Consider the following 22,012-nt stretch of genomic DNA (forward strand, 5'->3'; position numbering starts at 1 on the left):
ATTTCCTTGAATGCCAGGAGCTGACACAACAACAACAAAAAGAATAAAATGCCTTCCCCAGTGTTTGCAGATTGACCTGTGCAAGTGTTCTCCTTCATAGCTTATCCATATATTGATATAGAAAATAGCTAGAGGCCAAAGTATAGGGGCTTAACTGGTCCTTCCTGTGCATGTGTCTTGGGCATGTGCATTTGGCCCTAGGAATTCCCCCATTTACACAGATAGGAATGTCCATCTTCCTTAGGAAATGGTTTCCTTATGGGGTCAGGCACTGCACTATATGGACCATAGCCAACAAATCCTTGATTCGGGCAGTAACAACTTTAGTGCTCTCCCACTGTGTTCCATAAGGGAGGTCTGTGAGTTGCCTTATGTATGTGGGAAGTTCTGGGATCGAAAGCCTGAGATGAAGGTTCTGGTTAGGTTCCTCTGGCTGCCACCAGACTGCTCCCAGTATATGCACAAGGGTTATTCTGTTTTCTCCAGAACTGAGATCAGAGACCCACATTTGGAGCTCAGGCCAGCTCCTCTGGGCTATTGCAGATATGAGGAAGGGGCCAGTCAGGAAGCCATAAAGTCCTACTATTTTTAAGTTCTATTTCTCTTGATTTGGTTCTTGCCCTATTACTGCATCCTGTTTTCTGAAGCTCTGAGAAAGTTGTTTCTGTTAGTTCTTGCTGGTTGTTCAAAGCTTCTATGAGAGGATGGAGTCCTGGAGCTTCTCACTCCACCTTCATGATTGGGGTGGGCTTTCCACTTACATATATTTTTACATTTTCAGTTCTCTCTTTTCATTATGGGTAGCTCCAATTGTTATGTCTTCAGATTCACCACTATTTTCTTCTGTAATGTATGATTTGTTGCTAATACCACACAGTGTATTTTTTCATATCTCACTTGATAACATTATAGTTTTCACCTCCATGAATTTTATTTGGGTCTTTAATAATTCTATCAACTTATTGACCATATACAACACAATTATAATAACTTTGTTAATGTCCTTGCCTGCAAATTCTTACATCTGTTTCAGCTCTAGTTCATCATGGATTATATTTTATTGCTTCTTTGAATTCCTGGTACTTTTTTATTGGTTGGGAGACATTGTCAATTTTATCTGGTTGGGCACTGGACATTTCTGTATTCCTATAAATATTCTTGAACTTTGTTGTGAGGTGCAGTAAGTTACTTGGTAATGGATTGAACTTTGGGGGTCTTGCCATTAATATTTGTGAGTATGGACAAGAACAGTGTGCAGTCTAGGGCTAATCATTCCCCGATAGAGAAACAAGGATCTTCTGGGTACTCTACCCAATGCCTCGTGATCTTGAGGTTTTTTTAATCTTTGGTGTGGGTATGCATTATTCCTGGCCTGAAAAAATGCCAGGCACTGTTAACCCTGAGCTTTTTATGTGGTTCTTTCCATGACCTCACATAGGGTCCTTGCACTCATGCACTGATCCATATTTGGCTAAATATTCAAGGGGGATCCTTTGCTGATCTCTGGAATTTTCTCTCTGTGTAGCTCTCTACTCTCTAGTGCTCTGTTCTGCAAATTCTATCTCTCTTGTTCTTCTATACTCTCTGTTCCATGTCCTCAACTCAAGGAATTGGGTGCTTCAAACTCTCCACCATAATTTATTTTAACAATAGTCCTATTCCTGCTGTCAATTTTTTTTTTGCAAATCAAGGAACTGAATATAATTGGTTCTGTTTGAGAATTCTCTATTCAGGTCTATTTGTCTATTTGTCTACCCCTATACTCATACCATGAAGTCCCAATTGCTATAGCCTTTTGGTAATTCTTGTTATATTGTAGAGTATGTCCTTTTATTTTCTTTTTCAAGAGTGTCTAGGCTATTCTTTGTCATCTGCATGTCAATTTAAATTTTAGAATCAGCTTGACCTTGTCAAGTTTCACAAACTCCCCCGCTCCCCACACACACACACATCCTATAAGGTGTTTGAATGTGATTGCAGTCAATCTTTTTTTTTTTTTAATTAAATTCAGTTTTATTGAAATACATTCACACACCATACAATCATCCATGGTATACAATCCACTGTCCACAGATGATAACATAGTTATGCGTTCATCACCACAATCTATCTCTGAACATTTTCCTTACATCAGAAAGAACCAGAACAAGAATAAAAAATAAAAGTGAAAAAAGAACACCCAAATCATCCCCCCATCCCACCCCATTTGTCCTTTAGTTTTTATCCCCATTTTTCTACTCATCCATACACTAGATAAAGGGGGTGTGATCCACAAGGTCTTCACAATCACACTGTCACCCCTTGTAATCTACATTATTATTTAATTGTCTTCAGGAGTCCAGACTGCTGGGCTGGAGTTTGATAGTTTCAGGTATTTACTTCTAGCTATTCCAATACATTAAAACCTAAGAGGTGTTATCTATATAGTGCATAAGAATGTCCACCAGAGTGACCTCTTGACTCCATTTGAAATCTCTCAGCCACTGAAACTATTTTGTCTCATTTTGCATCCCCCTTTTGGTCAAGAAGATACTCTCAGTCCCACGATGCCGGGTCCACATTCATCCCCGGGAGTCATATTCGATTGCAGTCAATCTTGAGATTAAACTTGGGAAGAATCAACAAGTTTACAATATTGAATCCTCCATCCATGAATATATTGTATTTCTCTCTTCAGGTATGTCTTCCTTAATTTTTCTAAATAGTATTTTTATATGTTTGTAGAGTTTTTACATTTTTTATTAGATTTATTTTATGTGCTGATTTTTATGGCAGTTTACAGGTTATATAATGTTTAATTTCATTTTCATACTTTGTTGGTACAGAAACAATTTTTATATATTGATTTTATACCCAGCAACCTTTATATACTTTTATATTGATTGAATGGTTTATCTTTAGCTCTTTTGGATTTTTCTCACACACAGCCTAATGCTGTTAATCATGAAAGCTTTATTTCTTATTTTCTACTCCTTAACGTGTTAATTTCATCTGCTTCCCATCACTGCACTTGTAGGTGCTTCTATTACAATATGGAATAGAAATGGTGATCCCAGTCATTCTTGGTGTATGGTCATTATAGAAAGGTCAAAAGCATTGCCACACAAAACAATAATTAATTAAAGCATGTATATCATATATGTCTTACTACAAATGAGGGTCAAAAATAAAATGAAAATCACTCACTGTACTATGCAACCTAACATTAGATGATGTCAAGATTTGGGTCTCACAAAATTGAACAGAACTGCCTCTTCCTTGTACAAACTAGATTTTTTAGAACAGAAGGTTCCCCAAAGTCTAAATTTGGCTGGTGAACAGGCCTCATTGATCAGTGCATTTTTTCGGACAGCTCACTTCCTGTCCTGGACCCCCGACTTGTGCTGCAGTTTCTCCATCTCACATCACTCCTGAGATGCCCAACCTTTGTCTGCATGGGTTTCAGTTGAGGAATTGCTCAGCACTTACTGAGAGGTAGTATTTTCTAAGGAGCCTTTAATCAAGGACCCAGGAGCAAAAATGAGAACTCCCTATCCCCAAAGAGAGGACATAAGGTATCATCCCCCACCCAGAAATACTGGGTACCACAGAGTCATGTTCCAACTTGCCCTGCCCCTGTTGTCAGGGCTGGGAGGCCCCGGGCAGCAGTTGCCGGATGTGATCAACCTGACTTCCGTCTCTGGAGTCTGTGGGTGGTGAGGCGTCGGTGTGAAGAGACAGAAATCATCAAAGGAAGGAGTCAACGTCTGGCCAGGAGGTAAGATAAAGACCCCATGAGAGCTTTGAGAGGATCCACTACCCCAAGAAGATAGCATCCCCACAGAATTTCACCCCTGCTGTCAACCCTGGTAGTCCCCGGTCAAGGAACGGCGTTATAGTGCCCTCTGAATTCTCCCTGAAGGGACACAGGTGAGGGCACCGGACTAGGGTGTCAGCATCAGACCAAAAGAGGGAGGAGTCCTAGACCCTGCCAAGAGTCATTGAAAGGCCCTGGTGTAAGTTCTAGGGGAATTCCCCCCATCCCCATGGAGTCTAAACTGAGCCCGGCACTTGCTGTTAACTCCGGGAGGCCCTGGACGTGGCTCAACCTAGGCGCAGTTCGCCTTCTGGCTAATTTGGGAGGGGGAGTAAAGGCCTTGGTCAAAGTCTGGCGGATTCAAGTCACCAGAGGGAGGCATTACGGGCCCAGCCAGAAATCAGGTTCAGAACCAAAGGGAGAACTGAGGGGACCCTCCGCACATCAGAACGAAGGGGAGGCTTCAGGGTCAGGGCCTGTCTCTGTGGGCTGCCCTGGGAGGCCCTGGCCATATCTGTCGTTCTGTGTTCCCCATGACTGCCTTCTTGGAGATATCATGGGGAGGAGGCCTTGGTCTGATTAGTATAGATCTCAGATGTGCAGAGGAGATGGTATCAGGCAGTCACGATGAGGAACCAGAGGATTGAGGGGACCAGTCATCTGGAAACACAGAGGGTTCCACAGAGCCATACATGGGCTGTCAGCCATGGGGGATAGGTTAGGATGAGGCCTCCCTAACCTCTTCCTCAGGAGTCTCAGAAATGTGAAGACCTTGTTCTAAGGCACAGGTCTCAGGTCAGCAGAGGGAGAAGTTCCAGGCCGTAATGAATATTGAGAACCCCGATTACCACAGGACAGAGAGGGTCCCACTGAGCTCTGCCATTGCTGTTACCAAAAGATGTCCCCAGGCAGGTATAATCAGATGAGGCTCCCCCTGATCATACCAGGTGAGGGCCTTGGTATGAAGGGGTCAATATCAAAGTAGTGGAGCAGAGTGATTCCACCTCCTGCAGAAGTCAAGGTGATATCCCTGAATGTGAACTAATAAAAACATCACTCCCCAAGAAGAGAGGCGTCTTCATGGAGTTCAAAACTACCAGTCTCTCCTGTCATCCTTAGAAAGACCCAGGCAAAACTGGCAGACAACGGCACAAAGCTCACTCTAATTCTGTCCATAGCATACTGAGGGGATGGGCTGATCAGGGAATAGGAGCTTGTGGGTTCCTAGAGCAGTGACCTCAAGGAAACCTGCAGAGTCCACCTTCATCCAACCCAAGGTAGTGTCTCCCTGCTGAATAATCTCATCCTCTCTCCTTCAGGTTCCCTCAGTCGTCATGCCTCGGGGTCAGAAGAGTAAGAATCGTGCTCGTGAAAAATGCCGCCGGGCACAGGAAGAAACTCAGGGTATGCTGGGTCCTCAGGCTACTGCAGCAGTGGCAGAAGAGCCCCAGGTCTCCCCATCTCCTAGGTCCAAAGATATTCTCCAGGGCTCACCTGCTGCTGAGGCACCTAGTACTCCACAGGGTCCTCAGAAAGCCCCATCCACCATCACTCCTGCTGCAGTTGCCCTGTGCCCAAACTCTGATGAAGATATCAGTGACCAAGAGGAGGAAAGTCAAAATCCATCACAGGTCCAGCCTACCATTCAGCATTTTCAGAGAGGCCCTATAGATAAGAAGGTGGGAATGTTGGTGCATTACCTGCTGTACAAGTATCAAATGAAAGAGCCCGTAACAAAGGGAGACATGCTGAAAAATATAATCCAAACGTACAAGAACCACTACCTTCATATCCTGAGGAGAGCCTCTGAGCACCTGGAGCTTGTCTTTGGCCTTGACATGAAGGAAGTGGATACCAGCAAGCACACCTATGTTCTCGTCAACAAATTGGAAGCTAGCTATGAAGGGAGGGTAAGTGAAGACAGAGGCTTGCCCAAGACAGGCCTGCTGATGATGGTCCTAGGGGTGATCTTCAAGAAGGGCAACTGTGCCACTGAAGAGCAAGTCTGGGAAGTGTTGAATCTGTTGGGAGTATATGCTGGGAGGAAGCATTTCATCTTTGGGGATCCCAAGAAGCTCATCACCAAAGATTTGGTGAGACAAAGGTATCTGGAGTACCGGCAGGTGCCCAACAGCGATCCTCCATCCTATGAATTTCTCTGGGGTCCAAGAGCTCACGCCGAAACCAGCAAGATGAAAGTTCTGGAGTTCTTGGCCAAGGTCCATGATACCATCCCCAGTGCCTTCCAATCCCGGTATGAAGAAGCTCTGAGAGATGAGGAAGAGAGAGCCCGAGCCAGAGCTGCAGCCAGGACTCACATCAGTGCCATGGCCAGTGCAGGTTCCAGGGCCATGTCCAGCAGCTCCTCCTGCCCCAAGTGAATTGGGCAAGATTCTTCATGTTTTGTTTGAGGAGGGCAGTCAGAGTTCTAAGTTGTGGAGGGTTTTTGGTGGGGCTGGGGACAGCACAGATAATATCATGTTTGTTTTTCTGTTTTGTATGGTAACATGGATACTTTTTTTCCAAAATGTTGTTTCTTTTAATACATGGTTTCATTAGCTTCAGAATCCAAATTTAAGAATGATATTGATCACACGTTGACTAATGTTAATGAAATTTGAAAGTAAGAATTTACTATTTTGTAGAACAAATTGAGAAACTTTCCACTTCATTTAGTGAACTGGAACAAGATGACATGACATTGTATAGGCATTTCCTTAGAAAGGTAAAGATCTCAGTAAAATAGTTAGGACCAAGAAATAGGGAAAAGAAATAAAAGAAGGTAAATGCATGGTTTCCGTTTTCACTTTCAGTGTGTTCTGTAAAATTAACTGTATTGCTTACTGATTGCAGACTCTTTGAGGTGATGAAATACTTGGGGTAATGGATATTGGTGATGGTAACACAGTATTGCTAATATAATTAATACTGCTGAGCTATACACTTAAAGGTGGTTAAAATGGGAAATTTTGAGTTGTATAAATGTTACTGCAATACAAAAATAAAAAAGATATATACCTGTATTCACCTAACTTATTCAAGAATGTACTGGATGTTAAATAATAAATAATAACTCTTCCTCACTGGCTCTTTATTCCTCAAACATTAGTACTGGGAATTATAGGATAATGAGGACCCAGCCCATGGCCATAGAATTTTAGAGTAGGAGAAGTGATCAAAAAAGGAAGATGGTGAGATACCCCCTAAGATTTAAAGGGCAAGTCAAGAGAAGGGATGAGGGCTTGCAGGGTCCCAGATGAGAACGGTCCAATTTAAATGCCCTGAGGCAAACAGGTGTGGAAACTTGGGAAACTGCAAGTCCTTCAAAGTGAGTTAATTTTAAATTAAGGGGTGATCTTCACGAAGGGCAACTGCGCCACTGAAGAGCAAGTCTGGGAAGTGTTGAATCTGATGGGAGTATATGCTGGGAGGAAGACCCTCGTAAGGGTTGCTTCACAGTTGATAGACTAAAGCCGAAAATGGCAAACTGCTTTTAGTGGTTACCTTAGAATCATGGATAAACTGGAGAAATCCCCAACTGGGGCAGGGTTGAGAGGTGTCCTGTGCTCTTGACCCAGTGCAGTTAAACAGTTTGCACAAACTATGCATTTTGTGCACATCATCCTGGGGGAGTTTCTGAGAAATGAGAGTGGTACTCCCTTGAGGTGAAATGCTCAGAAGCCGCTGTACTGACACTCTTTGCCTTGGGCTGGGAGATCCAAAGCACACAGCATTAAAAAGCATTATTATTAGATTATCTTGAATGTAATTTGGCAAACTACCCCCTAGCTTTTAATGGGGGTGAAATAAATGTAAATCAGTGTAGTTTGGATTAAACAGTAACTGGTGGGAGAAAAGGAGGTTGTCCTTGACACAAATTCTAGGAGCCATGGGTTGCATCCAGGTGCATCAATTGCATCCAGGTGGGCAGGTCACCCCCACACCCATATTAAATAACATATCCTAAAATGGGAGAAACATTATTTATTTAGTTTTACTTGTTAACTGCCTTTTGGCTGGTTTGGTGGGTGTTTCAGTTTGCTAAAGCTGCTGGAAGGCAATATACCACAACTGGGTTGGCTTTTAACAAGGGGGATTTATTAAGTTACAAGTTACAATTCTAAGGCTATGGAAATGTCCAAGAGGATACCTTCTCTGGAGAAAGGCTGCTGGCATCCAGGGTCCCTCCATCACATGGGAAGGCACATGGCCAGCATTTCTGGTCCTTCACTCCTGGGTTTCATTGCTTTCAGCTTCTGATTCCAGTGGATTTCTCTCTGAGGGTCTGTGTTGTCTCTTAGCATCTCCGGAAATAGGTCTGCCCCACAGGGATGGATTATAAACAACATAGCTTTTTCTGGGGTACATAATAGCTCCAAACTACCACAGTGGGCTTTGTCATAGAGGGTTGCAAATTATCTGGAATCTCCTGAAAATATTAATAAAAAAAATCTCCAGAGGGAATGTTGGTAAGGTCTGGAGTGAAAAAAGTAATTGTAACAACTGCCATTTATTAAAAACCAATCCATGCCACACTGTGCCAGGTGCTCTACATGCATTACATATATCCCAACTGTCCTAAAAGACAGAGCTTATCCAGTCCACTTCACAGACAAAGAACCTAGGGCTCACACTGCTTTGCAATTTTCCTTAATTCGTTTGGCTCTTAAGTAATAGAATTGGGACTTGACCCCCGGTCTGAATTCCTCCAGAGTCCACAGGTTTCCACTCCTGTTTCTTAAGTCATTTTATTTTTCACTACTCCATAAAGTCTCTCACGCAGAAAAAGAGGATCTTGTGGCCAATGTATGGAAAGCTTGTGTAAGAAGGAAGGTGAAAATGAAAGTATACATTGTTCGGGGATAGTCTGTCAGTTTCATTAGCCTATACTGCCCATAATCCCAGCGTTCCTTGTGAGCCAACACTGCCCAGGGGCTGGCACATGTGGTCAGTCCCCACACTTTCCTCTGTAACAGCACCTTACCCCGGACCTTCCCAGTGTGCTTTCCTGTCCAAACTGGATCCTGACCAGCTCTTCACTCTTCACTGCTTCCTCCTCTGAGACAGCACCCGGCTCCAGGGCAATAGACAGCCCTGAATTATCTGCCCACCCCCTGACATAGAACATTCCACCTCCCTGCAGAAGTCCCCTGGATGTCCCATCCCTTACCCTGGAGTCCCTCTGAAAGCAACAGCCCCCTCCACATAATGATTCACTTTGGACACTGAAGATTAATCTCCTGCTCATTGCCCCTGGACACATCCACCACACTCAAAAAGTTTTTTTTTTTTTTCAAAATTGGCTTGTGAGTAAACTCAATTTGGCACAGAATCTAGTACTTTTGTGGATATAACCCTGAAGTTAGAGAGGAAGTTTTAGAAAGCAGATGAGGTTAGAAAAAATAGATTTTAATCAGTAACTTATAACTGGCTACTGAATACATACACTGATGATTGAGCTTAACTACATCGTCAAAAACCAAAACCTCCTTTGTAAGTGGGAGATGAGGAAGCACCATAGAATTCACTGTGTAGCAGCCACATACAGAGGCTGAAGTCCTTAAAACCTCGGAATCCCTCCAAGGTGTTATAATAGTTTTCTATTTCTGCCATAACAAATTACCACAACACACACTTATTATCTCATATTTTTGCAGGTGAGAGCCTGGGTTGGCTTCACTAGTTTCTCTGCTCCAGGTTTCATAAGGTCTAAATCAAGCCGTTGGGCAGCTAGGTGTGCCAGTTTGGATGTATTTTGTCTCCCAAAACTACATGTTCTTTGATGCAATCTTGTGGGGGCAGATGTATTAGTGTTGATTAGGTTGGAACCTATTGGTTCAGTGTTTTCATGGAGAAGTGACTCAATCAACTGTGGGTGAGACCATTCATTGGATTATTTCTATGGAGGTGTTGCCCTACCCATACAGGGTGGGTCTTTATTGGATCACTGGAGTACTTTAAAAAGAGCCACACAAGCCCAGACACAGAGCAGCTGTGAGTGACATTTTGGAGAGCAAGTGAGAGTGACAATTTGGAGCTGCAGCTAAGATAGGACAAAACGCCCCAAGAGCAACATTTTGGAGAATGCCATTTTGAAACACAACCTGGGAACAAGCGGATACCAGCCACGTGCCTTCCGAGCCAACAGAGGTTTTCTGGACGTCAATGGCCATCCTTCAGTGAAGGAACCTGTTGTTGATGCCTTACCTTGGACACTTTATGGCCTTAAGACTGTAACTTTGTAACCAAATAAACCCCCTTTATAAAAGCCAATCCACTTATGGTGTTTTGCAAAACAGCAGCAGTAGCAAACTGGAACACTAGGCTCATATCAGAAGGCTTGGGAAGAATCTCCTTCTACGGTCATTAAAGTTGTTGGCAGAATCCAGATATTTACAGTTGTAAGGCTGAGGTACCTGTTTCCTTGCTGGTTGTCAGCTGGGGCTGCCATGGTTCCTAGAGGCCTCTCTCCAGAGTGTTCACATTTGGGCCCCTACATCTCTGAGTCAGCAATTACATGTTGACTCTTTTCGTGATTGAAATATCTCAAACTTCCCTTTCTGCTGCATCTCTCCTGCAGCCAGAGAGAGTTCTGTCCTTATAAGGATTCATGTGATTAGATAGGCCTACCCAGATAATCCAGTATAATCTCCCCATCTTAAAGTCAGTTAAGAACTTTACTACATCTGCAAAATCCCTTTGCCATGTAACATAAGATAGTAATGGGTTCCAAGGATAAAGGCAGGGAAATCTTTGTGGAGCTATATTCAACCTAATCCAGAGGCAGAAAATATTTCTGTTGCAAACATGCATGCTTCCATAAGAAAAGAAATAATAATTCACCATGCTTCAAATGTTTTTGTTTGTAGTGCCCCAGGGAAAAATTCTGGTTTTACAGTGAGCCTAATGGCACCTGTATAAGTTTTCAGCCATGTTCATCAGAAAGCAGAGATTCAGAAGTTAAGATTTTGATCATGCACCCCAAGGAAGAAGAGATTATGGGGCTTATGACAAAGGTCATCATGGAAACATGCTATTGAGTGAAAAAGGGTGCACCCTTCCTGAAGGATCCTTTTGAAAACAAAGATAGGTGTGATCCTATCTTTGAAAATTGGTGTGAGCCTATCTTTGAAAATACCTGTCACATATAAGCACTAGAAAAAGTTTGCACAGTGCAAGGACAATTGACCTTATCGGCCCAAGAAGGAATAGGCCTGTTGTCATAACAAATTATTATAGCATCTCTTTATTGAGCACCTATTATGTAACAGTTTATGGGAGAAACTGCAAGTACTCATTCACATTGTGCCTTGCTCTCCTTCCTGGGTTCATAGGGACATTATATTGCCCATTCCACTTGTGACTACACAAGTCACACTGAAATATGAGCAGAAGCAGTGTTAATCACTTCCAGGCAAAGGCATTTGAGAGCCATTATGCCACCCTCATGCTTTTTGTTCCATTCAGCAGCAAACATGGAGACCCCGTGTTAAGATGTGGCCCAACATGATGGCATCAGCCTGGATCCCTGGGTCACCTGACATCTGAGAGCTTCTGCCAGCCCATAGTGGATTTTATGTGCATGAGATAAAACTTTTGTATTGTTAAGCCATTCATATTTCAGGCTTTTTCCATTCCTTCTGCTAACAGTAATTTTATGTCCAACACATAGTTAGTATTTCTATTGTTAGGCTTATTCAAATATTTTAATTACAAAGGTAATAGTGGGTATATATTTGCTGCCAAAAAATTCTAACAATATGGGTAAATCAGAATTCCTCTTCCTTAATATATTCCTCCAAAATTCAGCCATTCTTCACAAGCAACCACAATTAAAAACTTCGTGTGTATCCACTTAAAGTTTATTCTAGGCTTTCTCTTAGATAGATGTGCTATGAAAATACATTGTATGTTTTTAACAGACATACATAACTATGTATATATTGTTCGACCTCTTCCCCTTGCCACTTAATAAAACAAATGCAGAATCTTTCCATAACACCACATGTATATCGACCTCACTCTTTTAACTACTCCCTAGAATTCTAAAGTATGAATGTGACATAATTTGGCCATTCACCTGTTTCCATTTGTTGCTATAATTAACAGAAACGAAATCAACATTGCTGAACATGAATTTTTGGACAAATGTGCATGTTTTCTTTTAGGAAAGGCATAGCAAAGTGCAAATTGAATTAAAGAGGACAGAATATGACAATTACAGATTTTGATATATATCGCTGAAACTCCATTCCAATAATGCTGTATCACTTTTTATTTGCATATATTAATGTATGTGACTATCCTACATATTTTATTTTATTAACCTTTTACATTTTGGTCAAACTTTCACATGAAAATATATTTTCTCATGTTATTTTAATTTGTATTAATTTTAATAATTTTCGCTTAATTTAATCTCTTTTCTCATTAGTCTGAGCAGGTTAGTTTAATCCCTCACCCATATAAAGCAGGACTGTGAAGTAGTATCTTGAGTACCAGGATACCTCTGGCATTCTTTAAAATTCTGAAATCTCAATAGGACATTTACTCTGAGAAACATGGATTTGATCATAATGACCAGGGGACAGGGAATGGATTCAGATTGGAGAAGCTCAGCTAACAAGGATCATCAGGGGGTCCTCAGGGGAAGAACAATTCCCAGAGTCCATGACAGAGACCATGTGTAAGAAGAATGTCAAGAGAGCCCCAAGCAAGCTGCCAGTCTAGGTTCTGAATCCAAAGTTCATCACAGGGTAGAAAGTATCTGTCAGGAGACTTGGTGGGGGATCTAAAGGAGCACCCTGGACAACCTGTATGAATAAGCTTAGGAAATCTCTGCACTATCATTACCAACCTAAGTTTCAGTGTGGTGTGAGTGGGAGGATCCACTCGATGAAAGGACGGGAGGCACGCCAGATCCCCTACCCACTGTCAGGCAGACTCTAGCTGGCTTCCCTGCATCACCTAGTGATATTATTGCTGGATTCTGGAATAGCTATAAATCTTGAGTTCTCTGGAAGTTCATTGTATCCTTGTCAGCATACTAGGGCTTGAGAACTGTTTTGATGCCTGATGGAGAAGGGTCTTTCTTCCCCCGTGTACAGTGATATTGCTGACAGGGCGACGCAGGAATGAGACATGGACACAAAGTTAAGAGTTAAGGGAGCAGGGGGCCCACTTGCATCTCGTGCTAAGTGGACGATAATGCAGCCTTGCTCCAGCTAGTTATTTCAGAAGATCAGGTGTATATGCTAAAGGTGCTCAGGTGGGGGAGAGCCCACCAGATACCTATGTTTACATCAGGTGTATCCAATCTAGGTTTACATCAGGTGAATACAATCTAGGTTTAAGGCAATGGTAGTCACAAGACACACATCTTTACAGGGCGGGCCTGCATGGCATTCTATGCAGGCCTGCGGCTCAGTGTTCTAAGCCACCACCCTAGATATGCCTCAGGCAACATGGAGGACTCAGTTTCCCACACAGTGATCCTACTCAACCAAAGTTGGGGCTGTGTGAAGGAGCAGGGTTGGTGATTGATGACAATCAAAACAGGCCAAGGATTACCAACAAGTAGTGGAAGGGGGTGTGCAGCAGCAATGAGTGGGAAATTGAAGGGGGAATTCTCTGAAGCTAGTTACCTCAGTGACTCTGCAAATGAAGGATTGAGTGTGAACATGTCTTGAGAAAAAAACTAGTTGCTATCCCCAGATCAGACTGCCTCTCAGGGTTCCTGAGTTCTTTGCAAACCAGAGGGCAAATGTCCTGTAGCTGTGTTTGGTGGCCTATGTTGCTACTGACGGCAGTAGGTGGCCAGCCCATGGTACCAACATTTACTGGCTGGATGGAGAATTGTTGATTGTGCAGTTCCTTGCTAAATTAACTGTGGGCAATGAGGATATGTGGGGCCTAAAGATCTATCTCTATAGATCTCTATAATTTTAATAGTACCCTGACTTGGTTAATTTGAAAATGAAAACAATAAATAAAAAAGATTCTGAACTGACCATTCCCAAAGTCATTACACAATCTGTAGTATATATAAATTATCTTTAACTGTGAAGTGAGTGCATCTGAAGGAGGAAGAGGGTCAGGAGAAGGAGGGTCTCAGGCCCTTTGAGAAGATGAGAATCCTGAGTGAGGCCTGATTGAACCACCCACCCAGGGACAATGGGGGCCACAGAGTGTCCCACCCTTGCTGCTTGTTAGAACAAGGTGCCCCTTAATGTCACCCTCTGGTAACTCAATGTTTGGTGATTGAAGGGGTGGGATGGTGGAGTAGGGGGAAAGAGCCTCAGTTTAAGGTGGACTGACTTAGGTCAGCAGATAGAGGAGTCTCAGGTCCTGCCAGAAGTCAATAAAAGGCCTCCGTGTGAATTGTGTGGAAATCCCCCTCCCAAAAGGGAAGGGACCTCCAGAGAGCCCCGCCCCCCTCCCCTCAGCACTGGCATGCCCAGATGTGGGCGGCCGGAAGTGGCTTCTCTTAACCTCCTGCCTCTGAGTGATGTCTGAAGGGTGGGCGTGGCATCAGGTCACTCCAGAGAGGAGACATTCCAGGCTCTGACTGGAATTAAGGTAACCCCAGGAAAGATTTAAAAGCACCCCCTATACCAAAAGAGAGGGGGCCCCACAGAAAGCAGCCCGTTGTAAGCTCTGAGAAGCACTGACAGGGATGGCCTGACATAGTGCCCTCTGAATTCTTCCTCTGGAATACTCAGGGAGATGGCAAGATGGGCCAAGTTGCTGGCATCAGGCCAGCAGAGGGAGAAGCCCCAGGGCATTTCAGCAGTAAAGGTGAAGACGCTGAGCGAGATCTGAGGGGAAAACCCACCTCAAAAGAGAGGGTCACTCACAACCCCGCCCCTGCTGACAGAATTAAAGGGTCCCGATTGGGGTTGCTGGATGTGACAAACCCCGACGTCCGCTTCTGGTTCTTGGGAAAGTGAAGGAATTTCTGTGAGGGGGCTGTTAAAGATCAACAGAGAAAAGATTCCAGGTTCTGCCAGGAGATAAGATGAGGACAACTTGTGAGGTGTGAGGAGACCCTAGCGACTCAGGGCAGGAATCGCCTGATGTAGCTAGCGCCCTCTGATTTCCCGCTTTGGGTCATCAGGGAGGTGACGGACGGCATTGGATCAGGTTGTCCAGCTCAGGCCAGCAGAGGAAGGAATCCCAGGTCCTAACAGCAGTAAACGTAGGACGCTTGGTGAGGTCTGAAGAAAAACCCACCTCAACAGAGAGGTGATAGCGCAGACCTCTGCCCCTGTTGTCAGCTCTGGGAGGCCCCACGTGCAGTTCATCAGATACGAGGAACCGTGATTTCCACTTCTGGCATCTCAGAGAATTGAAGGTTTAGTTGTGAGGGGGCAGCATCAGATCAGCAGAGGAAAGAGTGCAAGGTCTTGCTAGGAGATATGGTAGAGACCCTAAGTGACGTGTGAGGGGGCTGACTATGCCAAAAGAGAAGGAGCCCCACAGAGTACCGTCCCTGGTGAGAGGCTCGGCCAAAGCAGGGGTCGCCTAAGGTAGCACACACTGAGCGCCCTCAGAATTAGCCCTGTGGGAACTCGGAGAAGTGAGGGCATTGAACCAGCCTGTTGGCTTCAAGCCAGCACAGGAAGGAGCCAGGCCCAAATAGAATTAAAGAGGAGATCCCTGACTGATGTCTGAAGGAAAGATCCACCCCATAATAAAGGGGGTCCTGGGCAAGGTTTCGGCAGCCCTGGGAGGCATCGGGCAAGGTTGTGAGGCTGAGGCACTCTGGCACCTTATCTTGGGGTAGGTGGAGTGTTTCAAGAATGTGTGGTCCTTGTCTGAGAGGGCATCCTCAGGTCCTGAGAGAGAAGAGTCCCAGACACTTCCAGCAGTCAATGTGGGGACCCTGAGAGAGGACTAAGGAACCACCCACACCAGAGCAAAGGCAGTTGCACAGAGTCAGGCCCTTCCCACGTGGCCAGCCCTGGAAAGCCCTGGGCAGTCCTGTCATTCTGAGCCCTCACCCCCCACCCCTGCTCCCACAGCCTCCTGAGGATATCTGGGAGATGAGTTCATTGGTATGATTGCTATAGGGCTCAAGTCTGCAGAGGGGAGGGCACCGGAGAGTAAAGCTAAGGCGTCAAGAGGAGGAACCTGAGGACTGAATAGACAACCCACCTCAGAGCAGAGGGGGTTCCACAGAGCCCTGTACCCTCTCTCAGCTCTGGGAGACTCCATGCAGGGCTGTCAGTCTGAGATGCACCCTCTCTTCTGGGGAGGGGATGTTTCGGGGAGGTGAGTGTACTGGTCGAAGGGGGCAGCCTCAGGTCAGTCGAGGGGGGACCAGGCAGCAAGGTGCAGCAAGGTGAGAAACCTGAACAATAAAGAGATGCCCCAACCCCTGAAGAGAGAGGATATTATATACCCAACCTACCTGGCCCTGCTGTAAGCCCTGGGAAACCCCAGGCAGGTGTGAAAGGAGGTGCACCCTCACTGGTACTCAGGATTTCAGATAGCTATAAAACTTTGGTTTAAGGGCATAGATCTCAGGTTGACAGAGAGGGGAGTCTCAGGCACCGCCAGGAGTCAAGGTCAGGATCCTGCGTGAGGACTGAGGGGACCACCCACCACAGAAAAGAAGAGGTTCCTTAGAGTCTTACAGGTGCTGTCAGCCCTGGGTCAGATATGTTAGTATGAGGCCTCCCTAACTTCTTCCTGAGGGGTCTTAGGGATGTGAGGGCCTTGCTCTGATGGAATGTGTCTCAGGTCAGCAGAGAAAGAAGTCCTGGGTCCTGTCAGGAGCCCAGGTGAAGACCTTGAGTGAGAACCCTACCCAAGTACAGAGAAGGTCCCACAGAGTTCTGTCACTGCTGTCATCCTGGGTATCCCCCTGGGAAGTGTACTCAGAAGAGATGTTCCCTCACTTCACCCTTTGCCATCTCAAGTTGATATGGGCTTTTCTAGGAGGGGTAAATATCCACACAGTATATGAGAAGGGCCCCAGGTCCTGCCAGAAGTTAAGAAGGTGGCCCTGAATGTGAACCTAGAGAAATACACCATCCCCCCAAACAGAGAGGGCTCCAAAGAAGCTGGACTTGCTAAGTTCAGCTGTCAGCCCTAGTAAGTTCCTGGCAGAGCTGGCAGACTGCAATCTAAGGTGAATTCCAATGACTCCATGGAGTCCTCAGGGGACAGGCTGACCAGGAGAACAGGAGGAGCCCATGGGTTGAAAGAGTAGTGCCACCAAAGAAACCTGCAGAGGCAGTCTTCCTTAAAGTCAAGGTAGTATCTCCCTGCTGAAGGGGCACACACCATCCCATTCTCTCTCCTCCAGGTGCCTTAATCTTGCACTCCTTTCTGCTACCCCTAACCAAAGACATCATGCCTCGGGGTCAGAAGAGTAAGCTCCGTGCCCGTGAGAAACGCCGCCAGGCACATGCAGGGAACCAGAATCTGGTGGGTGCTCAGGCCACTGCAGCAAGTCAAGAATTGCAGTCTTCATGCTCTCGTCATTTCAAAGATGTCCACCAGGGCTCACGTGCTGCAGGGACACCCAACACTCAACCTGGGCCTCAGAGAGCCCCATCCACCAGCACGCCTGCTGTAGCTATTTCATATTCAAGATCTAATGAAGGTGCCAACAACCAAGAGGAGGAAATTCTAAGCTCCTCACAGGCCCAGGCAGTCATTGCGCAATTACACAGAGATCCTCTATATAGAAAGGTGGTTCTGATGGTGTATTACCTGCTGTACAAGTATCAGATGAAAGAGCCCATTACAAAGGGAGAGATGCTGAGAAATGTAATCCAAATGTACAGGAATCACTTTCCTGAGATCCTGAGGAGAGCCTCTGAGCACCTGGAGCTCATCTTTGGCCTTGATGTAAAGGAAGTTGACCCCCACAGGCACACCTACATCCTTGTCAACAAACTGGAATTAAGCGACAATGAGAGGCTGAGTGATGACAGCGGCTTTCCCAAGACCGGCTTTCTGATGAACAGCCTGGGCCTGATCTTCATGAAGGGCAACAGCGCCACCGGGCAGCAAATTTGGGAAATGTTGAATATGATGGGGGTATATGCTGGCTGGAGGCACTTTATCTATGGGGAGCCCAGGAAGCTCATCCTAGATTTGGTGCAGGAAGAGTACCTGGAGTACCGGCAAGTGCCCAACAGCGACCCTCCATGCTACGAATTCCTCTGGGGTCCAAGAGCTCACGCCGAAACCAGCAAGATGAAAGTATTAGAGTTTTGGGCCAAGGTCTATAATTCCGTACCCAGTGCCTTCCCGGCCTGGTATGAAGAAGCTGTGAGAGATGAGGAAGAGAGAGCCAGAGCCAGAGCTGCAGCCAGGGCTCGCATCAGTGCCATGGCCAGTGCACGTTCCAGGGCCATGTCCAGCAGCTCCTCCTGCCCTGAGTGTATTGAGCAAGAATCTTCACGTAGTGTTTGAAGAAGATGGTCAACCATCTAATTAGTCAGAGCAGGGTGGGGCTAGAGGCAACACAGTGTATGTAACCTCTGTATTCCTATTCTATGTGATAAAATGGATTCTTTTCCCCAAATGATGTTCTTTTTGATATAAGGTTTAACTATTAAGCTTCATATTCTAAGTTTCAGAATGGTATTGGCCACATATTGCTTGCTGTTTATGAGGTTTGAGTAAGAGCTTTACTATTTTGCAAAACAAAGAAACAAACTTCATCTTATTTAGTGATCTGGAACAAGATAGCATGTCATTGAAATAATAATTTCCTTGGAAATATTAGAGAATTCAGCAGTAAAATAGTTTAGATCACAATAAAGAAAAAATAAAAATTTTAAAATGTTCAATGCTGTGTCCTCTTATTGCTTTTACTCTGTCATTCTGTGACATTAGAACAAATGTACCTGGATACCCTTAGCTTATTAAAGAATGTAGGAGTTGTTTTTATAAAAAAAAAAAGTTACATAGCAAGTAAAATTTACTAAGCTTTACTTGCTAAGCAGCCTTATTGCTGATTTGGTGTGCTATGTTTTGGAGTGCTGGGTATTCTTTGATAGCTCCTGGATAAAAAGAAAGTCTCAGAGAGGAGGTTGGTAAGTTAAAATAATAATAACAATAACTGCCAGTTATCAAAGATTTTCTGAGGCACTGTGCAGGGTGTTTTGCATATATTACATGCATCCCAACTGACCTACATCATAAGGTATAAATGAGCCAGTGAACAGGAGGAATAATTATCAAGTTTACATCATAGATGAAGAATTGGAGGTTCATAGAGCTCTGTGATTTTCCCTCATTCACATGTCTCATAAGAGACAGATATAGGACTACACCCTTGGTCTGAATACATCAAGGGACCACATAATTCCACCCCTCCCAACTTGAGGCAGACCTTCTGTCTCATAATTTGTTTCCCTTTTCACTATGTCACAATGACTTTCAAGCTAAAGAAAAAAGACCTTGTGGTCAACATACTAAAAGCAGGTGTAAGAAGACGTGAAAATAGTAAAACACAATTTTGGAATTGTCTCTGGGCTTCATTTGCCAAAGGTCCTTCTGCCCCCCCGCCCCCCAGCCCCAGGGTTCCTTGAGATCTGACTTGGTCCAGGGACTGGCACATATGGTCAGTCCCCCACCTTCCCCTGTCACAGCACCTTCCCCTGGGCCTTCCCCAGTGTGCCCTCCTGTCCAAAACCGGAACCTGACCTGCTGACCAGCTCTTCACTGCTTCCTTGGAGGCTGCGCCCTGCTCCAGGGGAACAGACAGCCCAGAATCACCTACCCTCTCTCTGACGTACAGCACTCCACCTCCCTGAAGAAGTTCCCTGGCTGGCCCATCCCTCACCATGGAATCCCTCTGAAAGCAACAGCCCCTTCCACATAATGATTCTCTTTTGACAGTGAAGTTAAATCACCTGCTCATTGCCCCTGGACACCTCCACCCCACTGGCTGGTGAGCAGGGTCTGATTTTGCACAGAATCTTCTGGTTCTTGGGCTACAACCCTGAAGTTGGAGAGTAGGTTTTAGAAAGGAGAGGATAGAAAGATAGGAAGTTTTAGTCTGGTAAATTAGTTGATACAGGCCACTAAATACATACACTGATGAGTGAACTTAACCATGTGGTCAAAAACCAAAGCCTCCCTCATAAGTGGGAGAGGAGGAAGGACGTGGAAGTCACTATGTAGCAACCATCTACAGAGGCCTAATTCCTAAAACTCTGGAGTCCTTCCAGGGGGTTGTAATAGCTTTCTATTGCTGTTGTAACAAAGTATCACAAATTTAGCAGCTTACAACAACACACATTTATTGTGTCACATTTCTGTAGGTGAGAGTCTGGGTTGGCTCAGCTGGTTTCTCTGATCAAGGTTTCACAAGGTCTAAATCAAGCTGTCAGATTGTTGGTCTCATAGTGGGGGCTCTGGGAAGAATCTCCTTCCAAGCTCATTCACGTTGTTGGTGGAATCCAGTTCTTTTGCGGCTGTAAGACTGAGGTCTCCATTTCCTGCTGGCTGTCTGCTTGGATCCACCAGAATTCTTACAGGCCTCTCTCCTGTCCTCACATGTGGACCCCTACATCCCTGAGTCACCAACCACACGTTGACTTATACACATGTTTGGAATCTATTTAACTTACCCGTCTGCTTCATTTCCCTTATGCCTCTAGCTGGAGAAAGTTCTCTTCTCCTAAGAGCTCATGTAATATGATTTGGCTCAACCATATTATCCAGTAGATTCTCTTCATTTCAGGTCAGTTCCATAACCTTAATTATATCTTCAAAGTTCTTTCGGCCATGTAATATAAAATATTCATGGTTTCCAGGGATAAGGGCATGGACATTTTTGTGCAGCAATTGTTCAACCTACCACAGAGGTAGAAAATTTTTCCTTGACAGATATCCTAGCTTTGATAATTAAAGGATTGACAATAATAATTTGTTGACTCTTATCTATATCTGTCCCAGGGGAGAATTCTGATTTTTTCTTGTGCCAAACAACACATGTTCATTAGATGCTGGGTAGCAGCTACTCACAAGTTATAATTTTGACCATGTGCCAAAAGGAAGAAAAAATTCTCAGCCCATTGGGATTTACAGAGGGCCATTTCAAAGATCAGTGCAGAAGATGATTGAGTGAAGAAGGGCTAACACTCCCTGCTGAAATTTACAGGGTCCTTTTGAAAATTGGTGTGATCCTCTCTCTGAAAACTCCTATCATGTATAGGCACTAGAAAAAGTTTGCACAGTGCAAGGTAAATTTAGCCTTCTCAGAAACTCCTCTGAGAATGAAAGGGCTATTGTCATAAAAATTATTCTAGTTGCTCTTTATTGAGTACCTATTATGTAACACTTTATGGAAGAGACTAAAAGTGCTCATCAACATTGTATCTTGCTCTCCTTTCTGGGTTCATGTTTTCTAATTATGTTGAAAAGAAAATTAACTTAATCCCTTACCCACATAAAGTGTCATTTCTGCAGTGATGTCTTAGTACCCGTTAGTAAGGAGCATCAGGAGGACTTGAGGGAAGAGAAAGTTCCGGAGTCCATGAGAGAGACTATGTGTAAAACCAAGTCCAGAGAGTGCAGGGCAGGCTGACAGAGTTCTGAACCCAGATTTCAGCATTGGGTTGAAAAGGGACTATAAAGAGAGAAGGTAGGGAATATGATGGAGGGTCCTGGTCAAGTTAGATAAATAGGCTTGGGAAATCTATGACTCATCATCACCAGTGTGAAGCAGCAGGGGGATCTAAGTAGGCAGATCTACTGAATGACTGGACCAGAAACATGTCTGATATCCCACCCTCCCCTATCTACTGTCAGGCTGAGTATAAGTAGCTCCCTTGTGTCACCTGAAGTTCCTATTAATGGATCTGGAGAGAGCTACATCTCCTGAGTACTCTAGTGGTTCAGTACATCCTTACAAATGTACTAGGCTGAGAGTGGTCTTGATTCCTACTGGAGGTGGGTATTTCTTTCCTTTCGGCAGTGACTCCATTCACTGAGATTGGGGCTATGCAAATGGGCAGGGTTGGTTAGTAATGACAGTTGAAACAGGCCAAGGACACCAATGAATAGTGGAAAGGGGTGTCAGCAGCAAAGATGGGGAGATTGGAAGGGGAATTCCTTGAAGCTAATTACCTCTGTGACTCTGCAAATAAAAGACTGAGTGTGGACATGTCTTGAAAGCGATCCAGATGCCATCCCCAGCTCAAACTGCCTCTGGGGGTTCCTGAGTTCTTGCACACCAGAGGGCTG

General features: G+C 44.7%; 2 protein-coding genes across 2 annotated transcripts; both read left to right on the plus strand.

The window, feature by feature from the left end:
- The first annotated feature begins 5,130 nt into the window (after nucleotides 1–5,130).
- Nucleotides 5,131–6,177, plus strand: LOC119523416 (melanoma-associated antigen B10-like). Its single transcript, XM_037822175.1, has one exon. The coding sequence runs from the start codon at nucleotides 5,131–5,133 to the stop codon at nucleotides 6,175–6,177; it is 1,047 nt and encodes a 348-aa protein (XP_037678103.1).
- Nucleotides 6,178–17,155: 10,978 nt separating this feature from the next.
- On the plus strand, nucleotides 17,156–18,226 carry LOC119522052 (melanoma-associated antigen B10-like). Its single transcript, XM_037820767.1, has one exon. The coding sequence runs from the start codon at nucleotides 17,156–17,158 to the stop codon at nucleotides 18,224–18,226; it is 1,071 nt and encodes a 356-aa protein (XP_037676695.1).
- The last annotated feature ends 3,786 nt before the right edge of the window (nucleotides 18,227–22,012 follow it).

This window comes from Choloepus didactylus, chromosome X (genome assembly GCF_015220235.1).
Source record: "Choloepus didactylus isolate mChoDid1 chromosome X, mChoDid1.pri, whole genome shotgun sequence".
Taxonomy (NCBI): Eukaryota; Metazoa; Chordata; class Mammalia; order Pilosa; family Megalonychidae; genus Choloepus; species Choloepus didactylus.